The 21805-nt window shown below is 32.1% G+C and overlaps 2 protein-coding genes across 3 annotated transcripts; both read left to right on the top strand.

Moving 5' to 3' along the window:
- Positions 1 to 5603: 5603 nt before the first annotated feature.
- LOC107904105 (ankyrin repeat-containing protein BDA1) lies at positions 5604 to 8000 on the top strand. The gene is made up of 2 exons (XM_016830372.2): positions 5604 to 6319; positions 7031 to 8000. The coding sequence occupies exons 1-2, from the start codon at positions 5705 to 5707 to the stop codon at positions 7808 to 7810; spliced, it is 1395 nt and encodes a 464-aa protein (XP_016685861.2). The 5' UTR covers positions 5604 to 5704; the 3' UTR covers positions 7811 to 8000.
- A 637-nt stretch (positions 8001 to 8637) lies between these two features.
- On the top strand, positions 8638 to 12636 carry LOC107904106 (metal tolerance protein 11). 2 transcript variants are annotated; one of them, XM_041094744.1, is made up of 6 exons: positions 8638 to 9275; positions 10501 to 10610; positions 10701 to 10946; positions 11082 to 11162; positions 11284 to 11517; positions 12065 to 12636. In XM_041094744.1, the coding sequence occupies exons 1-6, from the start codon at positions 9095 to 9097 to the stop codon at positions 12413 to 12415; spliced, it is 1203 nt and encodes a 400-aa protein (XP_040950678.1). In that variant the 5' UTR covers positions 8638 to 9094; the 3' UTR covers positions 12416 to 12636. The 2 variants fall into 2 exon arrangements, with proteins under 2 accessions (XP_040950678.1, XP_040950679.1); XM_041094745.1 differs by lacking the exon at positions 8638 to 9275 and adding an exon at positions 9630 to 9809.
- Positions 12637 to 21805: the final 9169 nt, after the last annotated feature.

Below are 21805 nucleotides of genomic sequence, written 5' to 3'. Positions count from 1 at the left end.
ACTTGAACAATTGAATATCCTTTTTAAATTTTATCGTATGAATTTTTTAAGACAAGCTCATTTTTGGAGAAGGTAAAATATCGTGCCCTAACGCATTGGGTGTGATGTTTTTTTCTTTCTGAAATGAGAGGGTCTTAACAAGTAACTTGTTTTATTTAAGTTTTTTTTAATACAAGGATCGTATTTTTAAAAAATTCTTCCTAGTTTTTAATTTTCGACATCAAGACATTAACTAATAAGCTAGGTACCAATTTTTGGGCATTACGAGGGTGCTAATCCTCCTCGTACGTAACCGACTCCCGAACATGTTTTTCTGAATTTCGTGGACCAAACTTGTTGTTTTAATAAAATCAAATCGTTTATTAAAAACAACCACTTTTTGAGGTGATCCAATCACACCTCATAAAAAAGGATTGGTGGCGACTCCCGTTTTTTTCGTTTCATTTTTCAAAACCCATGTCGACCCCGTTTTTCATCCAAAAAATGGTGTCAACAGTCCAAATTCGGAAGAAACAAATAGTGAACAACAGACTGTTATTGGATCTTTGAATGTTTCGAATACAGCTGACGAACCTGCAGAAATTCAAAGTAATGTTAACTTTAATTTACATGCATGTAGACTTTTATTATTGATTTTTATTTCAAATTCTTATATTGTAATATACCATTTTTTTAGCTGAAAGTGGTAGGAGGTGCAAAACTCAAGAACGTACTCTATTAAAAGATTTATACGGGTTAAATCCTGTCGAGCGTGTCAAAGTAGCTAGAAACAGTCTTGGTCAGCATTTTGGATGAAAAGCTAGACTTTTAGCATGATACTTGAACATTATAGCATGAAATGCCAATTTGTTGTCTATCAACTATGAGTCATGGCATCATATGCCTGATAGTAACAAAAATCAAGCTCTCAATAATATTAAGGTAATAACGTAAATGTAATTTATAATACTTTGGTTTAAGTTTCATTTATATTTACTTTCTAAACTTGTGTTATTTGCAAGAGAGATTCATTTTAGAGGTCTCAGATAATTCTGTGAAGAAGGCATTAGAAAAAAATGGAGAGACCATAAAAGTGCTTTAAAGAATGAATATTTTAAGAAAAATATAAGCCTCAAAGAGAAATTACGAAATGTCCCGGCTGAGGTGCCAATGGGAAGATGCAGTTAGATTCTGGAATTTAAAGAAAGAAGAGGTATTACGTACTTCCAAACTCTTATAATTATTTCGGTGAACTATAAGTAGGTAAAAACAAAAATTCACGCACACAGTTGGGTCGAAAAGTTTTGTTTGTGTAGCTGATGACAAGGTATTTTGAATTTATTAATTGTGTCAAATATTAATTACTTTCTACAAAATAATATTTTTCCTACTATATTGTAGGAACTGTCATCTGGTCAAAAAGTTGAACGCCTTCAGCTTTTTAACATTACACATAGAAAGGAAGATGTATCTCCTATGACTACTGAAACTTCAGAAATTAAGGTATATTTACTTTATAAAATTTGAATTATTTTAAATATTTATAATATTTAATTATAATGGTTTAATTCGTCATTTGTAATGCAAATAATGTTAAGTTATGTTGCACTTGTTTTGATTATATATTTCATTTCTAACTCTTTGATTGATTTATTAGGAGAAACTAAAAGATAAAATGGTGGAGTATGAAGCGATCACTTCAAGTGATAGTTCTGTTAATCTTAACGACATTGATAACCGGATTATTACTAAATTTTTGGGTCCTGAAAGGTATGGTTAGGTTTGATTTCAAGGATCTTTTGTTAACCCAACCCAATATTTTGGATCCAGCTCGCAGCAATACATGCCTTCGGGAAATCAGGCTCAAGCTGAAGTTCAAAGGTTAAGAGGCCAGATGACTCAGAAGCAAGCGAGCACAGTTGAGCAAATTGCTCAACTTAAAATGGAGGTAGCATCGAGAAAAGCAGAGACTCGGAGAAAATATGAAGAACTCCAGCTATAACTTAAAGCGGAGGCAGCAGCGAGGAAAGTAACGGCAAGCAGAAAATATGACGAACTTCAACTACAGCTTCAGAATATGATGAAAATGTTTCAGTAATCGCAAAATCCACCATCTTAGACGTTTGTTTTCTTATTCTAAGAATATTTTAACAATATATATAACTTTTGAATATAATATTTTTTATTTAATTTATTAATTTAGATCATATACATATTTCTTTCGTTTAATTTGAAGTATCATTTAGATTTGCAATTTTTTGTTGGATTTGATGTTACAGGAAATTATGTTGACAATTCAGGTTCTATATGAATGAAAATGGGTTGGTAAAAATCTGTTAAAGTTAGTGGCGTTTGTGGGGAAGTGCCACTAAAGGTCATGTTCTTTAGCGGCGTTTGTGGGGAAAGCACCGCTAAAGGTCATGTCTTATAGCGGCGTTTTTCCACATAAACTTCGCAAAATTTAGCGGCGTTTTTTGCGGCGCATATCAAAACACAGCAAATTGTTTTAGCGGCGCCTATAGGCCTAAAAAAAGCCGCTAAAAACCTATTTTACTGTAGTAAATAAAAATACTAAAACCCAAGCCTAGCTTGACTCGACCCGTACTAATTTTTATATTATTTTTTATAAAAAAATTAAAAATAATACATCAAAAACACTAAAAAACATTAATATAAATGTTTTCCAACAAATTGAAAATAAATTTTAAAAATCTTTATACTTAAATAACACTAAGATATGCTACTTAACAAGAAATGCTTCTAAAATAATAACAAAATTAACAATAAAACAATAGTTAAACAATATCCAAATAATAACAAAAAAAAGTGTAACAAAATAATAGTGAAATGACAACAAAACAGTGAAAAAAATAGCTTTAAAAAAAACAACAATAATATAGTGATAAAGCAATAGATTTTTTTGCTCTTTTTGCAAATTCAGGCCAAGTTGGCCAAAATATCATTACTTGAGGTCTAGTCTATTTTCTAAACGGGTCTTATCTTTTTATCCAAATCCTCTCATTTTTTAGGCGTACATTCGAGTCAAGTCAAATAATCTAATCTATAAACAAGTCTCCGCTTGATAAAGACACTAAAAGAACATTTTTTTTAACATTTATAATTTATATTAGATTAAATGAATGACTTGCACACCACAACTTAGTTAATAAAAGTATACTATCCATTTTTCTAAAATTTTGAAAAGCATAAAAGTAAAGGATATTTAATATAAAGGTTTAAATATTGTATTAATTACCTTTTTACTTAGAAATGAAAATGACAAGTTTGACCCCACCAAATACACTCCTAACATACTTCAACTTCATCCAACTCAACCTAAAATTAAATATTTATTATGGTTTAAATATGAAATTGGCACTTGAATTTATTCATTTCTCTCATATTGGTGTTTAAATTTTTTTTCCCAAATTGGTATCCAAATTTTTTTTCATCAATTAAATTGATACTCACCTTTAATGCGGTTAGTTTTTAGATGACATGGCAACGCTAGCCAATTGTGTGTCGCCATGTGGTGTTCTTATTAATCAATTTTGCCTTTAAAACCAATGATCAAACCGATCAAAATGATTAAACTAAAAATCAATTATCTAACTGATTTAATTACTGATCTAATTTTTAAAACATTAAATTTACATAATATCTTTATTTTCACTCCCTGTCGAAGTAAGATATATATTATATTACAAGGTCTAAGACTTAAAGCTGATGTGGATCGATTATTTAGTTAAGAAGTGGAAAATTATAACAATTTTAAATAAATAAAATTTAAAACCTTTTAATAATATTTTATTTTTTTTATTTTTAACAAATATTTTTCTATGTTCTTACTTTCTAGTTTTTTTTTCTATGTCATTAAATTTTTTAAAAATAATTTAATATTAAATTGAAAATAAATTATATTTTAATTAATATGTAGAATTAATTCGTGCATGTATGAGAAAAAATTAATATATAAGAAGGAATATTGAAAAGCAAAATATATATGAAGGAAAGAGGAAAACAACAATAGTGCTTACATTTTCATTATTTTTCATGTATTTAAAGAATTATAATTTTTTTTTTCAGAAGTGTAATTTATATTACATAAGATTTAATATTTTAATATTGATTTTAGTTTTGATTTTTAATTTATTGTTGAACTAATTCAACCAAAAATTAAAACATATCGATAATTTAGCTTTTAATATTTATATTTTAATTTTAGCTGAATTTAATCTTCATTCATTTAAAAAAAATTTAATTTGACAATCAACCTTTTAAAAAGAGTCAAATTACTTTTTCAAATAAAAAATAGTGATTAGAATATTAAATTTTTAAACATGGTAGCTCGTATGCTTCTTACTTGTTTTTTTTTAATGAACTTTTTTGTATTTTTTTTAATTTTGAATATAAAATATTATCATAGAATTAAATCATTTCATGATATATTTTATTATAAAAGGCAATCATGCGTGCAACACGACTAAATTATTTAATTCTTTTCTTAAGGTTTGGGTAATGAGAAAAAGAAAAAAAAGGAATTTCCATGGAAATGATGTTCGACATATTTTTCATAAAATTCTAAGAATCATTCTTTGCTCAAAAGTGGTGTAATAAAAACTTTGTTCTGTGATGTTTATACTCATTAGGCGAATGTAGGAAATTTCTTTTGCTCATTTTGAGGAAGTGTTACATATATCACAAATAAAGTTTTTTTTTAAACAAGACATAAAATGATGTTATTAAGATAAAATTGCATACAGAATTTTTAAAATTATATAAAAGTTTATGGTATAAGGATTAAATTGATGGAGTGAAATAATATGTTGATTTTATGAGGAACAATTTATATTTTAATTTTTATAAAATACTTTGCTTAAAAAGTGATGCAATAAAATATTGTTCCATCAGGACCAAATGATTCTAAAAACAACTTTTTCTCTTTTTTTCATTCTAAAATTATATATATATTTTTTGCATATTCCAATATTCACCTATAGTATGATGGTAAATTTACACTTCAGCACATTTTTGTAATATTTTAGAATTTTTTAATTTTTCTATGATTTTTTTAAAGAATGAGTATTGAATATTTGTATATAGATAATACATAGAGAAAATTTGGAGGGTTTAAAAATAACATTAACTCATTTTCTCTCACTTTTTTAAAAAAGAATTTTATTTTTTTATCATTTCTATACAGAATAGAAAGTATAAAATTCAAGGACTAAAATTGCTATTATACCAATGAAAAAAGTACCATAGTCACTTAACGGTCCAGTGATAAAGAAAAAAAAATAAAAATATTAATGATCAAATTTTAACTTTTTTAAGCTAAGTGACCAAAACAAAAACATACTCATAATTGAGTGACTAATAGTGTAGTTTACCCCTTTTTTATTACTAAGTAATATCATTAATTTTCAAATAAATTAATATATTTTTTCAAAAAACGGAAAAATAAATAAGGGGAGAAACTCTCACATTTTACACTTAAAAAGTGAAAGTGTTAAAGAGTGAGTTAAAAGGCCAAATTGTGGAGGGTGTTAACTAAGAATGAAGATAAGCACCTTGAACGTGATTCACGTACATATATTTGTATGCATCAACCATTTGAATTCAATGGCAAATTGTTATATAAAGGAAACAAGCTTACCCTTTCTTTCTCACTTCAAACTCATTCTGTTCATCAGTGGCAGCGGAATCAAATAGCGTCGCCATAACAATGCAGTCTCCCAATACGAAAGACAAGCTGATGGTTGCAGCTGAACGCGGAGAAATTGGTATGTTGTATCAACTTATCGAGGAGGACGGAAACGTGTTGCATCGGATGGATAAAATGGATGTGGTCAACACTCCATTGCACATGGCTTCATCCAAAGGATACATCGATTTCGCAATGGAAATGATGTACTTAAAGCCATCCTTGGCTAAAAAACTGAACAAAGAAGGCTTGAGCCCCGTGCATGTTGCGTTGAAATGTGGGCATACACAGTTGGCGGTTTCGTTGCTGAGACTTGACAAAAGTCTCCTCGGAGTCAAAGGGAAGATGGGTTACACGCCATTGCATTATCTAGTCATGTACGAAAAGGATAACGATAATTTGAATAAGTTTTTCGATGACTACCATCCTTGTATCATCAATGATTTGACGAGTCAAGGTGAAACTGCTTTACATGTCGCGGCTAGATACAATAACCAGGCACTTACATGTCTTCTCAAGTGGCTGAGGACAACTGCTAAATTTAGCATGTTGCAGAAGCATAAACTCCTTGACGTGGGTAACAGGGACCAGGAAACTGTGTTGCATGTTTTGGCGCAGTACCAGCCGCAGCCCCAGGTTCACCCTATTTCTTCTCATTTTAATCCGAAATTTAAATTTTGACCAATTTCATTTTATTATAAATTTTGAAACTAGGCTTGTCCAATGATAAGTAGGTCCTATTCGGATGATTGTACTTAAATAATATCTATATATTAACCAAGTAGCAACTCGATTAAGAAATTATTAAAAGTATCACAAGTTAATCGAATGCTAACTCAATTAGGAAAATTATTAAAATGATATGTATATAATAGAATTTGAATCCGTACCAACTAGATTAGTAAAATCTTAAATTTATTACTCAATCAATACTCTATTTTATTGTTTTCCATACATTTTTGTTTTCAATTACACAAGGTATAGTACTTTCATCAGTTGTATATATATTAATAATATTGTTGATTGAGTTAGTATCACAAGCTAATTTGACATCAACTCAAGATTGATGACAACATCATGATAAATAATTGTACTCATTTAGTATTCTTAATATGATATATTTATGTGTTTAAATTTTATTTTGTACAATTTAATCTAATTTTCCATTTTAATATCATATATATTTTATTTGTTATTATTAATTAGTTTCAACCCATAGATTTTTATTATTTGTTGTATGTTATAATTTTTAGGTTTAAAATGGGTCTTTCACTTAATTGTCAATTGGTTTCATGTTGGACACTCTTATTAATAATATATGTATATATGTATGTTATTTTAATGCAGATTGTGAAAATGCTATCAAGTGACCTTAGGATCAACACGGAAGCTAAAAATTCGAAACGTCAGACGGCTCTTCAAATCTTAGAGTCCTCGGATAAAAAAGGCAATGACGACATCAAGAAGTGCGTGTCCATTTTACGCCACACAAAATTCTGGGATCTCGTTGCGATTCTTCGCAGAACGCCGTTTTATATCATGGCGGTGATTACTCAATGGGGATACGAAATCAAAACTATGTCACCCGATAATGGGAATGCAATGCTCGTCGTTACAGTTCTGATCCTTACCACCAGTTATCAAGCCTCACTAAGCCCCCCTGGTGGCGTTTTGCCGGCAGATGTGCCCGGAAAGGACAACAGCAATAAGTTTTCCAACTTGCAGATTTACATTGGTTCCATCAACGGTACTACTAGCAGTAATCATAGTTATCATGTGGTGGAAAACATCGACTTCAAACCCAATACCTCCACGGTGGGATCGTCGGTTCTTAAGAATGGACCTTTTCTTTGGTTCTTCATTCCAAATATTCTGGCCTTCTCAACATCTTTTCTTCTAACATGTTTGGTTATTCCCACCCTCGTCAGCGGTTTCTTCTCCTTTGTTCTCACTTTATCATTGTCCACATTGTTGTTTTGTCTCTTGGATTCCGCATTGGTTATCATATCGCCCGACAATCAAACTAGCCAAATTCTCTTCACTTGTGTTTATACCATAGTTTATATCACCTATCTCGCCATTGCATTTGTAGTGGTTCCTAAAATGAGGAAATATGTTATTTCATAATCATGACCAGTGAGATTGTTATTCGAGTTCTGGGATTAGGATCTGTGATGTTGGGATGCAAACATAATATTAGCACTGAGATGAAAATAACAATGAAATAAGGGAGAGAGAGTGTGTGTGTGTGTTTTAACAATAAGAAGTGTACGAGTGTATTAATAATTGTTTATGTATTTTAATAATATTTCAGTTATTACTATACAAGTATATAAATTTAGCTATTATATTATTTTATGTTAAATAAAATATACAATATTACACTAAAAAAATATAATATATAATATTGTTATACCTACACCATGTACATTAACATGTGTCGTTCAGAGAATCATATGTATTTGGAGAACCTGACTAAAGCTAGCATACCGTCCACTTTTTACCAAGGGCCAAGCTGAGCTTAATGAGCCTCATATAACATCGCACCTCCGCTGAACATATATGACACGTGAAAAGTTCAAAATCATTAATCGCTTAATTATCTTAGGATGTCATATTATCGTCACTGCCAAAAAATCGAAACTTTATCACAAGTTTTGTAATAAAAAATACAAACAAATTTTACTAAACGAAACTTTATCACTACTATTTATTTCAAGCAAGCTAAGTTGATAACCCTTGCTTCGACCAATAGAGGGGCAATGGTTATAGATAGATATTTTGGAAATCACGTGTTTAAGAGGGTTGATAGGTCCTGGATCCCCTAAAATAAAAGTTTTCAATCTAGGTCATTTGAATTTTCCCTCAATAATTTTAAAAATTATAAATTAATTTTAACGGTGTGATTTGGTCCGTGTATATACACTTATTGAGACAGATAAAGACAAAGAGGTTGGTGGGGATTCTTCCTATCTTCCACTCATCAATCTATCTAGCCACCATATCTCATATTTGGGGCTTGGAATTCTCTATTATTTCTCCTCCTTAGCTCCGGCTCTTCACCTTACATGGACGAATCGACACTTCCCCCACCACTTTCTCCTTATTGAAATCTTGTAACAACATTTAGTTTTTATTTCAAAATTAATTGGAAAAAAAAAAGTGAGAGTATAATTTATTCTTAGGTTTACCAACCAGGTAGTTTATAGTTTATCCAAGTTGAAACGTAGCCCTTTACATATCTTCCCTTCGCTTTCCCATCCAACATTCCTGGACGCTAAATGCCAGGGGATTTTTTTATTCCCGAAATACCCTCGCTTTTCCTTCAAATTTCCAACCTTTGCCGCTGCTAAATTGGAGAAAGAAAAAGGAAATCACACTTAACAGATCTAAACAATTTTCCTGTTTGGAATGGTGCGCGGGGAAATGGTGGAGATGGTGGCGCGAGAAACCGACGAAGAGCTTTCATTGTTGCCACATCAGAGCAATGTTGATCGATCATGGCGGTTGAACTTCGATGGCTTCCAGTTATCTCCCGAACACAAAGACAAAAAGCCTCCTCGTAGCCTCCATGATTGCCTTGGGGTTTTAGGTCATTCCAGTGCTTGATTTTCTTATTCAAATTTCCTTCTTTTTTTCCCAGAAAAAATATTAATCATGTTTCATCATCTTTGTTGTTGGGTATCTTGGATTTTGTTTTTTTTCTAGTTCCGATTAGCAATACTCTATTCTTTTTTCGTGCTTGTTTAGGATATTTATTTTAAGTTTCTTTTTTTGTTTGTTGACTGAACAGCTTGGCACTGTACGTAAAAGTTACATTTATATTTTTCGTGGCTGTGTTTTAATTTCTGTATCATGGTTGGACTTTAATTAGCAATATTCGATTCTTTTAATATGTTTGGTTATGAATTTACTCAATTGGTGATATATATATATTATTCTCTGTTTATGGCTACTATGAGTTTGAGTTATTCTTTAGTGTTTTTCAGCATCAAAACTCTAATAGATTTAAGAGAGGAGAGATTGTGCTGTTTTTTGGTCTTTAAATTTGAGCATTATCTTGATATTTCGAAGCTAAAGAGTGATCAGAGCTTGATCGCCTGGGTGTTTTTCTAGGGACAAGGAGGTAGGTGAATCCTTGTTTTAGATGTTGTTTTCATCATGGATTGTGCTTTCTTTTGCTAGAAAATTATGGTTAAAAAGTTTGCTAGCTTTTCTTTTTATCAAGCTAGGATTAACAATTGGATTTGCTTTATGTTATGTGATTTCTTGTTTATTTATGTTGTTTTTTGTGTTGGAAGTTTGCTTTAGTTTAAATTTTCATTTTCTTGAAGTACCCGGATATGATTTCCAAATATCCTTCAAATGCATGTAAAAACTAAGAAATACTAACCATGCTGGTGTCGAATACATATCCGTATCCAAAACTCACATCCAAGTTCGAGTAACATAGCTTACTGCCTTTCTACATGTGAATGTTTATATAAATGACTTGCTTCTCACTTTACTCTGACGTGTGTATATTGAAGTTATGAAATATGTAGGACTTCGTTTTTTAGAGCTCTTTTGGAAAGAATAGAGATTTTCGCTCTTTAGGTTTAAACATGCATGTCATGTTTATATCAAGTTTCTTTTGCTTTTTGAAAGTGGAAAGCAAAAAACAATAAATGAACTAACATGTTCTATGGTTGAAGTTTTAGAATTTACGTATAGCTTAGTCTGTAGTCTTGGCATCTGTGGAATGATGGGTGAATGATTGCAAATGAACAAGACAAGTTACAAGAATGCATCTTAATTGTTTTCTTCAACGGTTTCAGGTCCGGAAGATAATGTGGCTGAATACTACCAGCAGCAGGTAGAAATGCTAGAGGGTTTTAGTGAAATGGATGCCTTAGCCGAGCGTGGATTTATTCCTGGCATGTCAAAGGTTTACTGCAATATCTTCTGTTTTCTCTAGGTAAGAAGATTAGCTTACTTGAATTAGAATTAAACTGAATTTTGTTGCTACGGTTGGCAGGAAGAGCGGGAAAGGTTGGCTAGAAGCGAGACATTAGCTATTAGAATTTCGAATATTGCAAACATGGTTCTTTTTGCCGCTAAAGTTTACACTTCCATGAGAAGTGGCTCATTAGCTATAATTGCGTCCACATTGGACTCTCTTCTTGATCTCTTGTCTGGCTTCATCCTCTGGTTTACTGCATTCTCCATGTCAACACCAAACCCATATCAGTACCCAATTGGAAAGAAACGAATGCAGCCACTGGTCAGTATTCTTGCTGTACCTTCTTGTCATAATCAATTTCCCGACCATTGTTAGCTATGCTGCTCAGACTCGAGTATGAGTGTTCGAACTGAAAGATTATTCTCTCACTGTATTATACTGGTAATTTTGTTGCAGGGTATCCTTGTTTTTGCCTCTGTCATGGCAACTCTTGGACTGCAGATAATCTTGGAGTCTGTTCGAACAATGGTATCAAATGTGAGTCATGTTTGATTATGCATTACAGTTCTCTTCTCCATTTGATAAATCTTTTATTATATTCACTGATGACTGCTTATAAAGATGGAATGACAAGAAAATATTTCTTTGTTTTGCCTAGGAGGATGAATTCAACCTGACAAATGAGCAAGAGAGGTGGGTTGTTGGCATTATGCTTGGAGTGACTCTGACAAAGCTTCTCCTCATGTTCTATTGCCGCACATTTACAAACGAAATCGTTAAAGCTTATGCTCAGGATCACTTCTTTGATGTTATCACAAACATCATTGGCCTTGTTGCTGTGCTACTTGCTAATTACATCGACGATTGGATGGACCCTGTTGGAGCTATCATTGTAAGTGAAAACCTTGTCTCATTTCCATGGTCTTTTTGTTTCGCTTTTGGCATGAACAGTAAAGGAAAGAAGGTTCTTCTTGTTGCCACTAACAGTCATTATGGTATCATCGGTTTGATTCTATGAAAGAATTGCAAATACTGTACAGATCAAGCCCTAAAGACCTAGGCAAATCATTTATAAGATTAGTTGAACACAATGGTTTTTATAGATCTTGAACTGTCCTCCTGTGATTAAATGTCTTCACTATTTTCTCTTGAAGTACCCGTGTCCAGTGTATATCTAGACACAGGTATCCGGATATGAGCCTTCAAGACCTTTCAAATACATAGAAGACTTGTAAAACATTGAACATACCTGTACTTGAGTTCAAGTAACATAGGAGCGAGCTTGTTAAATCAAATGACTATAGCTGGTAAGATTGTCATAATCTTCTTATAGATACTATAAAAGAATCAATGCTTCATCTATTTTCCGAAATATCAAATTTGAATATCATGTTTAGCTTAAAAACATTAGCCTGTGCTCATAAGGCTGGATATTGCAGCTGGCTTTGTACACAATACGGACATGGTCGATGACAGTATTAGAGAACGTGAACTCACTGGTTGGAAGATCAGCAGCTCCAGAATATCTTCAGAAACTGACCTATCTGTGTTGGAACCACCATAAGGCCATAAAAAACATCGATACGGTCCGAGCTTACACCTTCGGGTCTCACTACTTTGTTGAAGTTGATATTGTACTTCCGGCAAACATGGCATTACAAGAAGCTCATGACATTGGAGAATCCTTGCAAGAGAAACTGGAGTTACTGCCCGACATTGAGCGAGCGTTTGTTCATTTGGATTATGAATTCAGTCACAAACCTGAACATGCACAGGCACATGCTCTGTAGGTAGCCATTAACCTATGGTTTGTCCGGTTGGGCTAGTATGTTAGAATGTTTCTACCTACAAATTCTATGGCCTATGTATGGTTGGAACTCGAGGTTTAGTTTAGTTTAGTTAGTTCATGTACTGAACCTTGGCATCTAACAAGTCTAGAGTTCGAGTTTCTGTATTTTCAGTAAAAAAGAATCAACTGAGAGTAAAATAAGTAAAGGTAAATATTGGTAAATGCGGATCTTTACTAATTTTATGCTCCTTTATTAGAGCTCTCAAATGGATTTGGGTTTATTCAGGGGGGAATTACTTAATGCTAAATTTGGCAATATTAAATAAAAATATTATGAATGTAATTATGTTCTAAAATTTATGTAATATAGTATTATTAACGAATTAAACTTATATAAATATAAAAAGACAAAAACATCCCTAATATTTTATATCTATACTTAATCTTATTTAAATATTTTATTGAGTTGGTGTCACCCTTATTCGAGCCATTAATTTAGTTATAAAATTATAATTAATATTATTATAATGACATTTTTGTCTTTTCATACTTTTATATCATTTATAAAAAAAAATTACAAATCCAAAGATAAAAAAAAATGTACAATAGTATTGACATACAAGTTTATTGTCATAAAATATTTTCCTTCACCCATATCGTGGTTGTAACAAAATGGAATATTTTTTAGTTGTTTTAAATTTTAGTTTTTTAGTATTTTCTCTAACCAAGTTTATGTGAATTAACTCATGACATCAACTTAACCAAACACTCGACTAATAGTATATATATACACAATAAATTAAGAAAAATAAATTATGGTTTTACAAATAAAAAAGAGGGTAAGTGGATGGTTATTTTTTAGTGGTAATCATTAAGTAACATGGATAAAATGAAAATAATAATTTAGGTGGGAATTAAAATAGAAACAATGACAGGATTTATCTATACTTTTAATTAGTTTATTTTGATAATGATACTTTCCTTTAACACCGTTAATGACATGGCATTAAATAAATAAAGAGATAACACGTACATCAATCTCTTATGCCACCTGACTAATTTAGAGTGGTTAGAGATGGAGATGTGCTGAGTTTACTTTGAGTTTGCAAATGCTTCATTCTAGATTTGGTTGGACGATAAAAGTAAAGTTTTATTTCAAATGACTCGAAAAGGATAATGTTGTTGAAGGATGATTGAGAGAGAATCAAACTGCGTTGAGGGTTTTTTAACTTTAAAATTGACTCTAAGTCCTTTATTTTGACATGGCTGCCATGTTTTGGTTCATGTGTCAAACTTTTATCATCCTTGGGTTGAAGTACCCAAGTGATAGATTAGAAAAGGAATCAATTGAAAGTATATGTACCACATCCATAATTTTGTTAAAGTATACAAAGGTAAATCTTGGCAGTATCCCATTACTTATTTAAGTTATAAAATATAATTAAATTGTTTGATAAATGTAATTTTTAAAAGAAATAAAATAAAAATAATTGAATTTTTTTCTACAGTTTGATATATTGAGAAATTAAGTATTGAATTTAATTTATAAAATTCCTTAAAATTAAATGTAGAATATGACTAGATTGTCCGGTAAATGTAATTTTTAGAATTTTAAAGTAAAATTTTAAAGGATAATATTAAAAGAAATAAAAGGAATTAAAAATATTTCATAAATAACTCATTATTTTCTTTTATAACTTGATTTAAAAAATTAAATCACCAATGGGTTATCAAATAAGGCTTTACTTATCACTTCTTCATTGAAAACTTTTATGTGATTTGCATTTTATTGTGGACGACGCTTTAGAGGATAGGTTTTTTAAGGGTGAAATATGCTTCAAGTCCTTGTTCTTTTTGTACATTTAGATTTTAATCCCTCAACTTTAATTTCTTAAAATTTAGTCCTTTTATTTTTCATATTTTCAAAATTTTAAATCTTAGGTCAAATTGTTAACTCTGTCAAAATTATTCTATTAATTTTATTGACATAACATTTTAAAGAAAACAATCACTTGGTAGTCATATATAACAAAAAATAATGTTGTAATGAACATTAATTTAATAGAAGAACTTTAATGCTATTAACAATTAAACTTATATTTTTAAATCTGAAAAATAAATGGACTAAACACTTGAAATAAAAATAAAAAACTAAATTCTAAATATACGAAAAGTAGGACTTAGAACATATTTTAACCTTTTTTATATTGTAAATGACATATTTAACCCAAATTCAATAAAAAAAATTATGACAGTAAATATATCAATTAAACACATATATTTATAAGAAAGGGAATTGTTTGGTGCACTACCAACAGAGTAAAAACTTTCATAAGGGTGAAATTAGACCTGTTCATAGGTTGGGTTACTCGGCCAGGCCTGCTCGAAGTTTGGAAGGGTTTGGACAAAAATATTAGGCTCGAAAAATGGGTTTGGGCAAAAAATTTAGACTCATTTAAAATATGGCTCGGGGTCGACTTAAACATTCAAGGCTTAAGTTCGGCCCGACTCGTTTTTAAGTTTATAATACTTTATATTATGTTATTTTATATATTATTTAATTTAGAACACATTAAAAATAAACTTATATTAAATATATAATATTACTCTGAAAAAATGTTAAGATCACCGTATAAAAAATTCAATAAATAAAAATGTTTAAAATTATTAAATATTAAAATAATATAATATAAATATTTAAAAAAATTAAAAATAATATGGTCAGGACTAAAATGGGCTTGGATTGCTCATTTGTAAATATGGACGGGTTCAAGCAAAATTTTAAGTCCATATTTCGGGTAGATTCTGACTTGAATAAGCATAAAGTATGTTAATATCATATTTAATCCCAGCCCGAACATGACCGGGCGCATGAACACCTCTAAGTGAAATGTTGCCATGTGTTTTGAAGGAATATTAAAAAATTAAAACAAACAAGTATCATGTACTAAACATTACTTGTAAAGTTAAAAAACTCAAGACATAATATTAATAGAATATATTATATAAAAGATTTTCTCAAAAAAGATTTATTTACAAAATATTCATGAAGTATTTATCTTTTATAATATTTTAAAAAATCCGCATGAGAGTATATTTTTTAGAGGTTAATTTTTAAAGTATGGTTTAAGTTATTTTATTTAAAGATATTATATAAAAATAAAAAAATACTCTTGAAATAATATTTATTATTTTTTAAAAATTTAAAAATTTAAAATATTTGAGTTTGATGTCTAATTACATTTTGAGTTAAAAAATAAAAATAATACAGCTGGTAGTATAAATTATAATAAATATTGCTATTTCATTTTGGCGCCACAGAATTTGAATTTGCGCGTAGTTTCAAACGAAGAGATATGGCAAAAACACGTCCCTACAAAATTTAAATTAATTTGTTTTTCTTCTTACTTATTATTGGATTTAATTTATTATTATTATTTCCTCGTTTTTGGTATTTAAATTATTATTTTCATTTGATTTTATTCAAAAATACCTATGTGTAATTCGAATAAGATTTTTATTTTATTTTAATCAAAATGAAATAACTTAATTATGATTTAAACCTTATTATTATCTCCGGAATATTTTTTATTCATTCTAAACCTTAAATTCGGTATCTTGATATCTTTGGATTTTCGATTCAATCTAAAGAAAACCCATTTCCCAGAATCTTAGTTCGTTTTCATTAATGAAACATTATTACTATTTTAATAATTGCTTTGGCGTTTAAATTTTGGTTTTCTTCAAAGTTTGACCATCCAGCTTGCTCGACATGTCTGCTTCTCTATTTCACCTTTCTTTCTTGATTTGTATGTAAAACACTCTAGAAATTGATAAATAAGAAACATCTGAAGTAATACAAATACAGTTTAGATTGAAACTTTGTTGGGCATCTCTAAACTCAATACTCAGCACCCACTTTCTTTCATAAAACTTGGGGAAAAAAAAGGTCATATCCTTATTTTCTTCCTTTTTATTTTTTTCTGGGTTTTTGTTCATTTGTTTAAGCTCTTAATATTTGTTTCCGCTATTGTCAAAGTTGGATTCTTTTGCTTCTTTGCTTTTAATGATTTTGTTTCTTTCATTTTTTTTTTTTTGCCATTAGCCTTTGCTTTATATGCATATTTATGAGTCTTCTAGAAACTTTATTTTTGCCTTTTATCAGATGTTCATATGACTACTTTTAAGTGAAAACTCTTTTCTGCTTTAAATTTTGAACTTTTCTTATTAATTTCTTGAGATTTTTTTATGATGATGTTTGTTCTCCTTTCTAGGGCAAGGTTTTCTTTACAGGAAAATTCCTAGTAATCCTCTATTTTCAGTTTTAGTTTTGATTGACAAAGGCTGAACATCCTATTTAGTGTTATATATATGTGTGTATATGCATATGCGTATGTATATACACATATGGAAAGCTGCTAATCCTAGTTTCTTTCCCCTTTTAGATCATAGTTTGTATATCTAATATTAATATGGAATATCGAGGAAGCAATGCATTAAGTTTATTTCTCTTTGATTCAAGATGATGTTTGTTTTCCTTTAATAGAGTAAGTTTTTTTTTCCCTAGAAAATTTCTTGTATTGTTCTTGTTTCCGTTTCTAGTTGCTATTGGTTTGGGCTGCACATTCACTTTAGTTTTGAATTTTGATAAGTGTTTGTGTGTGAAGAAAGCTATTAATCCTGGTTTATTTTCCCATATAAATCTTAGTTAATCGTAGTTTGTTTATTGAAAACTAATATGACATTTCCAGGAAGCAAAGGGAGGTCCCGAAATTGAGTATTTGGGAATATACAGTAAGTAAATCCGAATCAACATCTGTCTTCCTCTTGATGAGCAATGGATGGCAGTGTTTGCAATTCTGGTTGATCCTCATTCATGCATTTTCGCATTTCTGTAGAATGCTTTGAATTATAAGAGTATCGGTTTTGACTAGATGAAGAAGTCAAAGAATGTGGAATCTAAACCTACACCGAGTGTCATTGCAAGATTAATGGGTCTTGATGAACTCCGGCCTCAGGAACTTGTCAAGAAGCCGAAGCAGCAAAGAGTGCTTTCCGAGAATTATCGACGTAAAGTTGCTTCTATTGGTGTTTGGGAGAAAAAAACAGGTGATGAACACCGTTCCTTTCAGTTCAGCATTGAAGAGCAGGAGTTCATCAGGGAAAGTGGTCCATCTTTAAATGAAAGCTTTGCAGGTGCAGGATTTATGACAGTCGGTATCAAGCTTCAACCTTCGAAAGAAGTTCATTCTGGACTACCTGGGTTACGGTTTGCAGGTTCTAGAAAGGATTGCTTTGAAAATCATTTTCAGAAACCAAATTATCCAACGACCAAGCATGTCTACAATCAAGAAGGCAGCACTTCTAACCTGCAAGCTGAGAATATAAGATTGCTAGAGTCAGCATATGCTTTTGGATGTGAAAAAAATGACATATACAGGAAGGTTCGCGGTACAACTCATCAAGAAGATCCTAAATTGCTCCAAAAACTTGCTAACCGTCGCATAAAAGATTCCCGAATGAAATATGGTCATGATAGTATGTTGCGCGGAAGCGTGTGAAAGAGTAAAATTATTGTACTGAAAAATCACACTAAGTTCAATTCCCAGGAAAGAGAGGTGGATCACGAGGATCGCTTACATACCAGATCTTTCCTAGCCAGAATATCCCTTTATCGTAATTTAATAGCACAATAAATCACTACAATGACACTTGCAAAATATGCAGAACAAAAAATAAAGAACACTAGAATTTTAACGAGGTTCAACAAATTTTGCCTACGTCTTCGGGCACTACCAAATATATTTCACTCCAAAAATACAAGTGAAAGTATACAAATAGGGAGAGAGAACAATTGCCTTAAGTAGAGAATGGCAAGTGTGGGATGAAAAAAGTAAGAAATGGTTAGGCCTATTTATAGTTGAGGTTTAAGGATCAACTTACAATGTCCCTATACAATTAGGGACCAAAATTGCAATTATCCCATGCCAACTTTTAACCCAACTTGCCAACCAATCTTACTTTCTACTTTCGGTGCCCACCTTTTTTGACTTTTCAAACAATGTGGGTGGGTTCCAATAATCTCCACCTTGAAGATTTGATTAGGATAATCTTATCTTCACACAATTCTTTCTGCCTTTGACAACAATACTTGATAGTGCCTTCTTCAACTGTTAAACTTGCAGGATATTAATCAAGTTCAAACAATGTTCGAACTTGGTTGCTGTTACCACCTTGGTCATCATATCTGCGGGATTATCTGCAGTCTTGATCTTCTGAAGACAAATTTTCCCCTCTTCAATAATTTCCCGCACAAAATGGAATCGTACGTCGATATGTTTTGTACGTGCATGATAGACTTGATTCTTTGCTAAATGAATAGCACTTTGACTATCACAATACACGTTAATATGCTCCTGAACCAACCCCAAGGTTTTAGCCATACCTTGTAACCAAATAGCCTCTTTTACAGCCTCTGTTACAGCCATGTACTCGGCTTCTGTGGTTGACAATGCAACTGTAGACTGTAGTGTAGACTTCCAACTTATTGGTCCTCCAGCAAGTGTAAACACATAACCGGTGGTTGATCTTCGCTTGTCCAAATCATCGGCATAGTCAGAATCAACGTACCCAATAACACCTTTACCAAGTGTATTATCCTGCTTGAACAGTAATCCAACATCCACGGTCTTCTGAATATACCGTAGAATCCATTTCACAGCTTGCCAATGTCCTTTTCCAGGATTATGCATATACCTGCTCACTATACTAACTGCCTGTGAAATGTTGGGTCTTGTACACACCATTGCATACATCAAGCTACCCACTGCATTAGAATACGGAACTTGCAACATGTATTCTCGTTCCGTATTCGTCGAATGAGATAGTTGTGCAGAAAGCTTGAAATGAGAAGCCAACGGGGTACTTACAGGTTTTGTCTGCTCGTTCATGCCAAACTGCTGTAGTACCTTTTTCAAATACTGCTTTTGAGACAAGCTAACTCTATCATGAGCTCTATCTCTCCATATTTCCATACCGAGAATCTTTTTAGCTTCTCCTAGATCTTTCATCTCAAACTCGAGATTGAGTTGAGTCTTCAATCTTTCAATCTCAACTTTGCTCTTAGATGCTATTAGCATATCATCAACATATAAGAGCAAGTATATGAAAGTTCCTTCTTGTAGCTTCTGAAAATACACGCAATGATCAAATTTACTTCTTGTGTACCTTTGCCCTTTCATGAACTGATCAAATCGCTTGTACCACTGCCTCGGAGATTGCTTCAATCCATAAAGCGACTTTGTCAGTTTGCAAACCCAATTTTCTTTTCCAGCAACCTTGAATCCATCTGGCTGAGTCATATAGATTTCCTCTTCCAAATCACCGTGTAAAAACACGGTCTTCACATCAAGCTGAACTAGTTCAAGATCATATTGCGCAACCAAGGCTAGCAAAATCCGAATAGACGAATGCTTCACAACTAGAGAAAACATTTCATTGTAGTCTATTCCTTCTTTCTGAGCGTAACCCTTTGCTACTAATCTAGCCTTGTATCGAATTTCATTTTTATCAGGAAATCCTTCCTTCTTTGCATATACCCATTTGCATCCAATTGCCTTCTTTCCCTTGGGTAGTGTCACCAACTCCCAGGTCTTATTTTTATGAAGAGACTGCATTTCTTCATTCATTGCTTGCTTCCACTTTACACCATCAGGGTTACTTATTACTTCTGTGTAAGTAGAAGGAACATCATCATCTGTAATTGGAAGTGCATAGGCCACTATATCATCAAAGCGAGCAGGCTTACGAATCTCTCTTCTTGGCCTTCTATATGCAATTGAATCTTGTTGCTGTAGAGGTTCTTGGGTAGGAACCTCTTCATCATTTGTCCCTTCAATATTAGCTAGATCATCGTTAACCTTTTCAAGCTCCACCTGCTGCAAAGTACTACTGGTTTTGTCATCCTTTTGTGAATCCTTGTACTTCAACATGGTTGATTCATCAAAAGTCACATCTCTACTGAAAACAATCTTCCTTGTATCAGGACACCAGAGACGATATCCTTTTACTCCATCAGTTATACCCAAGAATAATGCTTTCTTTGCTCTTGGGTCTAACTTAGATTCTTTTACATGATAATATGCAGTGGAACCAAATACATGCAAAGAATCATAATCAGTAGCAGATTTACCAGTCCACATCTCCATAGGAGTTTTTCCATTTATTGCAGCTGATGGCAAACGATTAATTAGATGGCACACATATGTAACTGCCTCAGCCCAAAATTCTTTGTCCAATCCAGCATTGGACAACATACATCGAACTTTCTCCAGTATAGTTCGATTCATTCGTTTTGCCACCCCATTTTGCTGTGGTGTATCCCGAACAGTGAAGTGTCGCACAATGCCCTCATCTTGGCATACTTGTAGAAATGGATCGTTTTTGTACTCAGTACCATTATCTGATCGAAGTCGTTTGACCTTTCGACCAGTCTGAGTCTCCACCATCTTCTTCCATTTCAGAAATGCATCCAAAACTTCACTTTTTCTTTTCATTAGATACACCCATACTTTTCTTGAATAATCATCAACAAAAGTAACAAAATAGTGCATACCTCCCAAAGAAGCTACTTTGGTAGGTCCCCACACATCACTGTGAACGTAGTCCAGAATTCCTTTCGTATTGTGAATTGCTGGACCAAATTTTACCCTCTTCTGCTTGCCCAGAACACAATGTTCACAGAATTCCATTTTGCAAGAATTTGCACCTTTCAATAAGCCTTGCTTCACCAATGTCTGCAAAGCTTTTTCACCAGCATGTCCCAATCGCATATGCCATAATCTGGTAGCCTCTGAATCTACATCTTTTGTAGAAACTGTTGATGTTGATCCAATAACTGTAATTCCATTTAAAAAATACAAGTTATTTCTTCTTGTGCCTTTCATCACCGTCAGTTGCCCAGCTACTACTTTTAGTAATCCATCTCTCAAAGTGATTGTGAGCCCTTTAGATTCTAGGGCACCTAATGAGATGAGATTTTTCTTCAGGCTAGGTACGTAGCGAACATCTGTCAAGACTTGGATTGAGCCGTCGTGATTCTTCAATTGGACTATACCCACTCCCATTGTCTTACAAGCACTATCATTGCCCATAAGAACAATTCCACATTCTAGCTCTTTAAGACTAGAAAACCAGTCCTTATTAGGACACATATGGTAAGTACATCCTGAATCCAAAATCCACTCATCCGTTTGACATGCCATTGCCATGCCAACCAAGCTAAAGTCTGACTCCTCATCATGCTCCGCTACACATGCATTAGAAATAGCCTTGCCCTTTTGTAGCTTAGGACAATTCTTTTTCCAATGCCCCTTTTCACGGCAAAAGGCAC

The sequence above is a fragment of the Gossypium hirsutum genome, chromosome D05 (assembly GCF_007990345.1).
Source record: "Gossypium hirsutum isolate 1008001.06 chromosome D05, Gossypium_hirsutum_v2.1, whole genome shotgun sequence".
Classification (NCBI taxonomy): Eukaryota; Viridiplantae; Streptophyta; class Magnoliopsida; order Malvales; family Malvaceae; genus Gossypium; species Gossypium hirsutum.
Note: the sequence above shows the minus strand (reverse complement) of the source record. Positions and strands in the feature narration are given on the sequence as shown.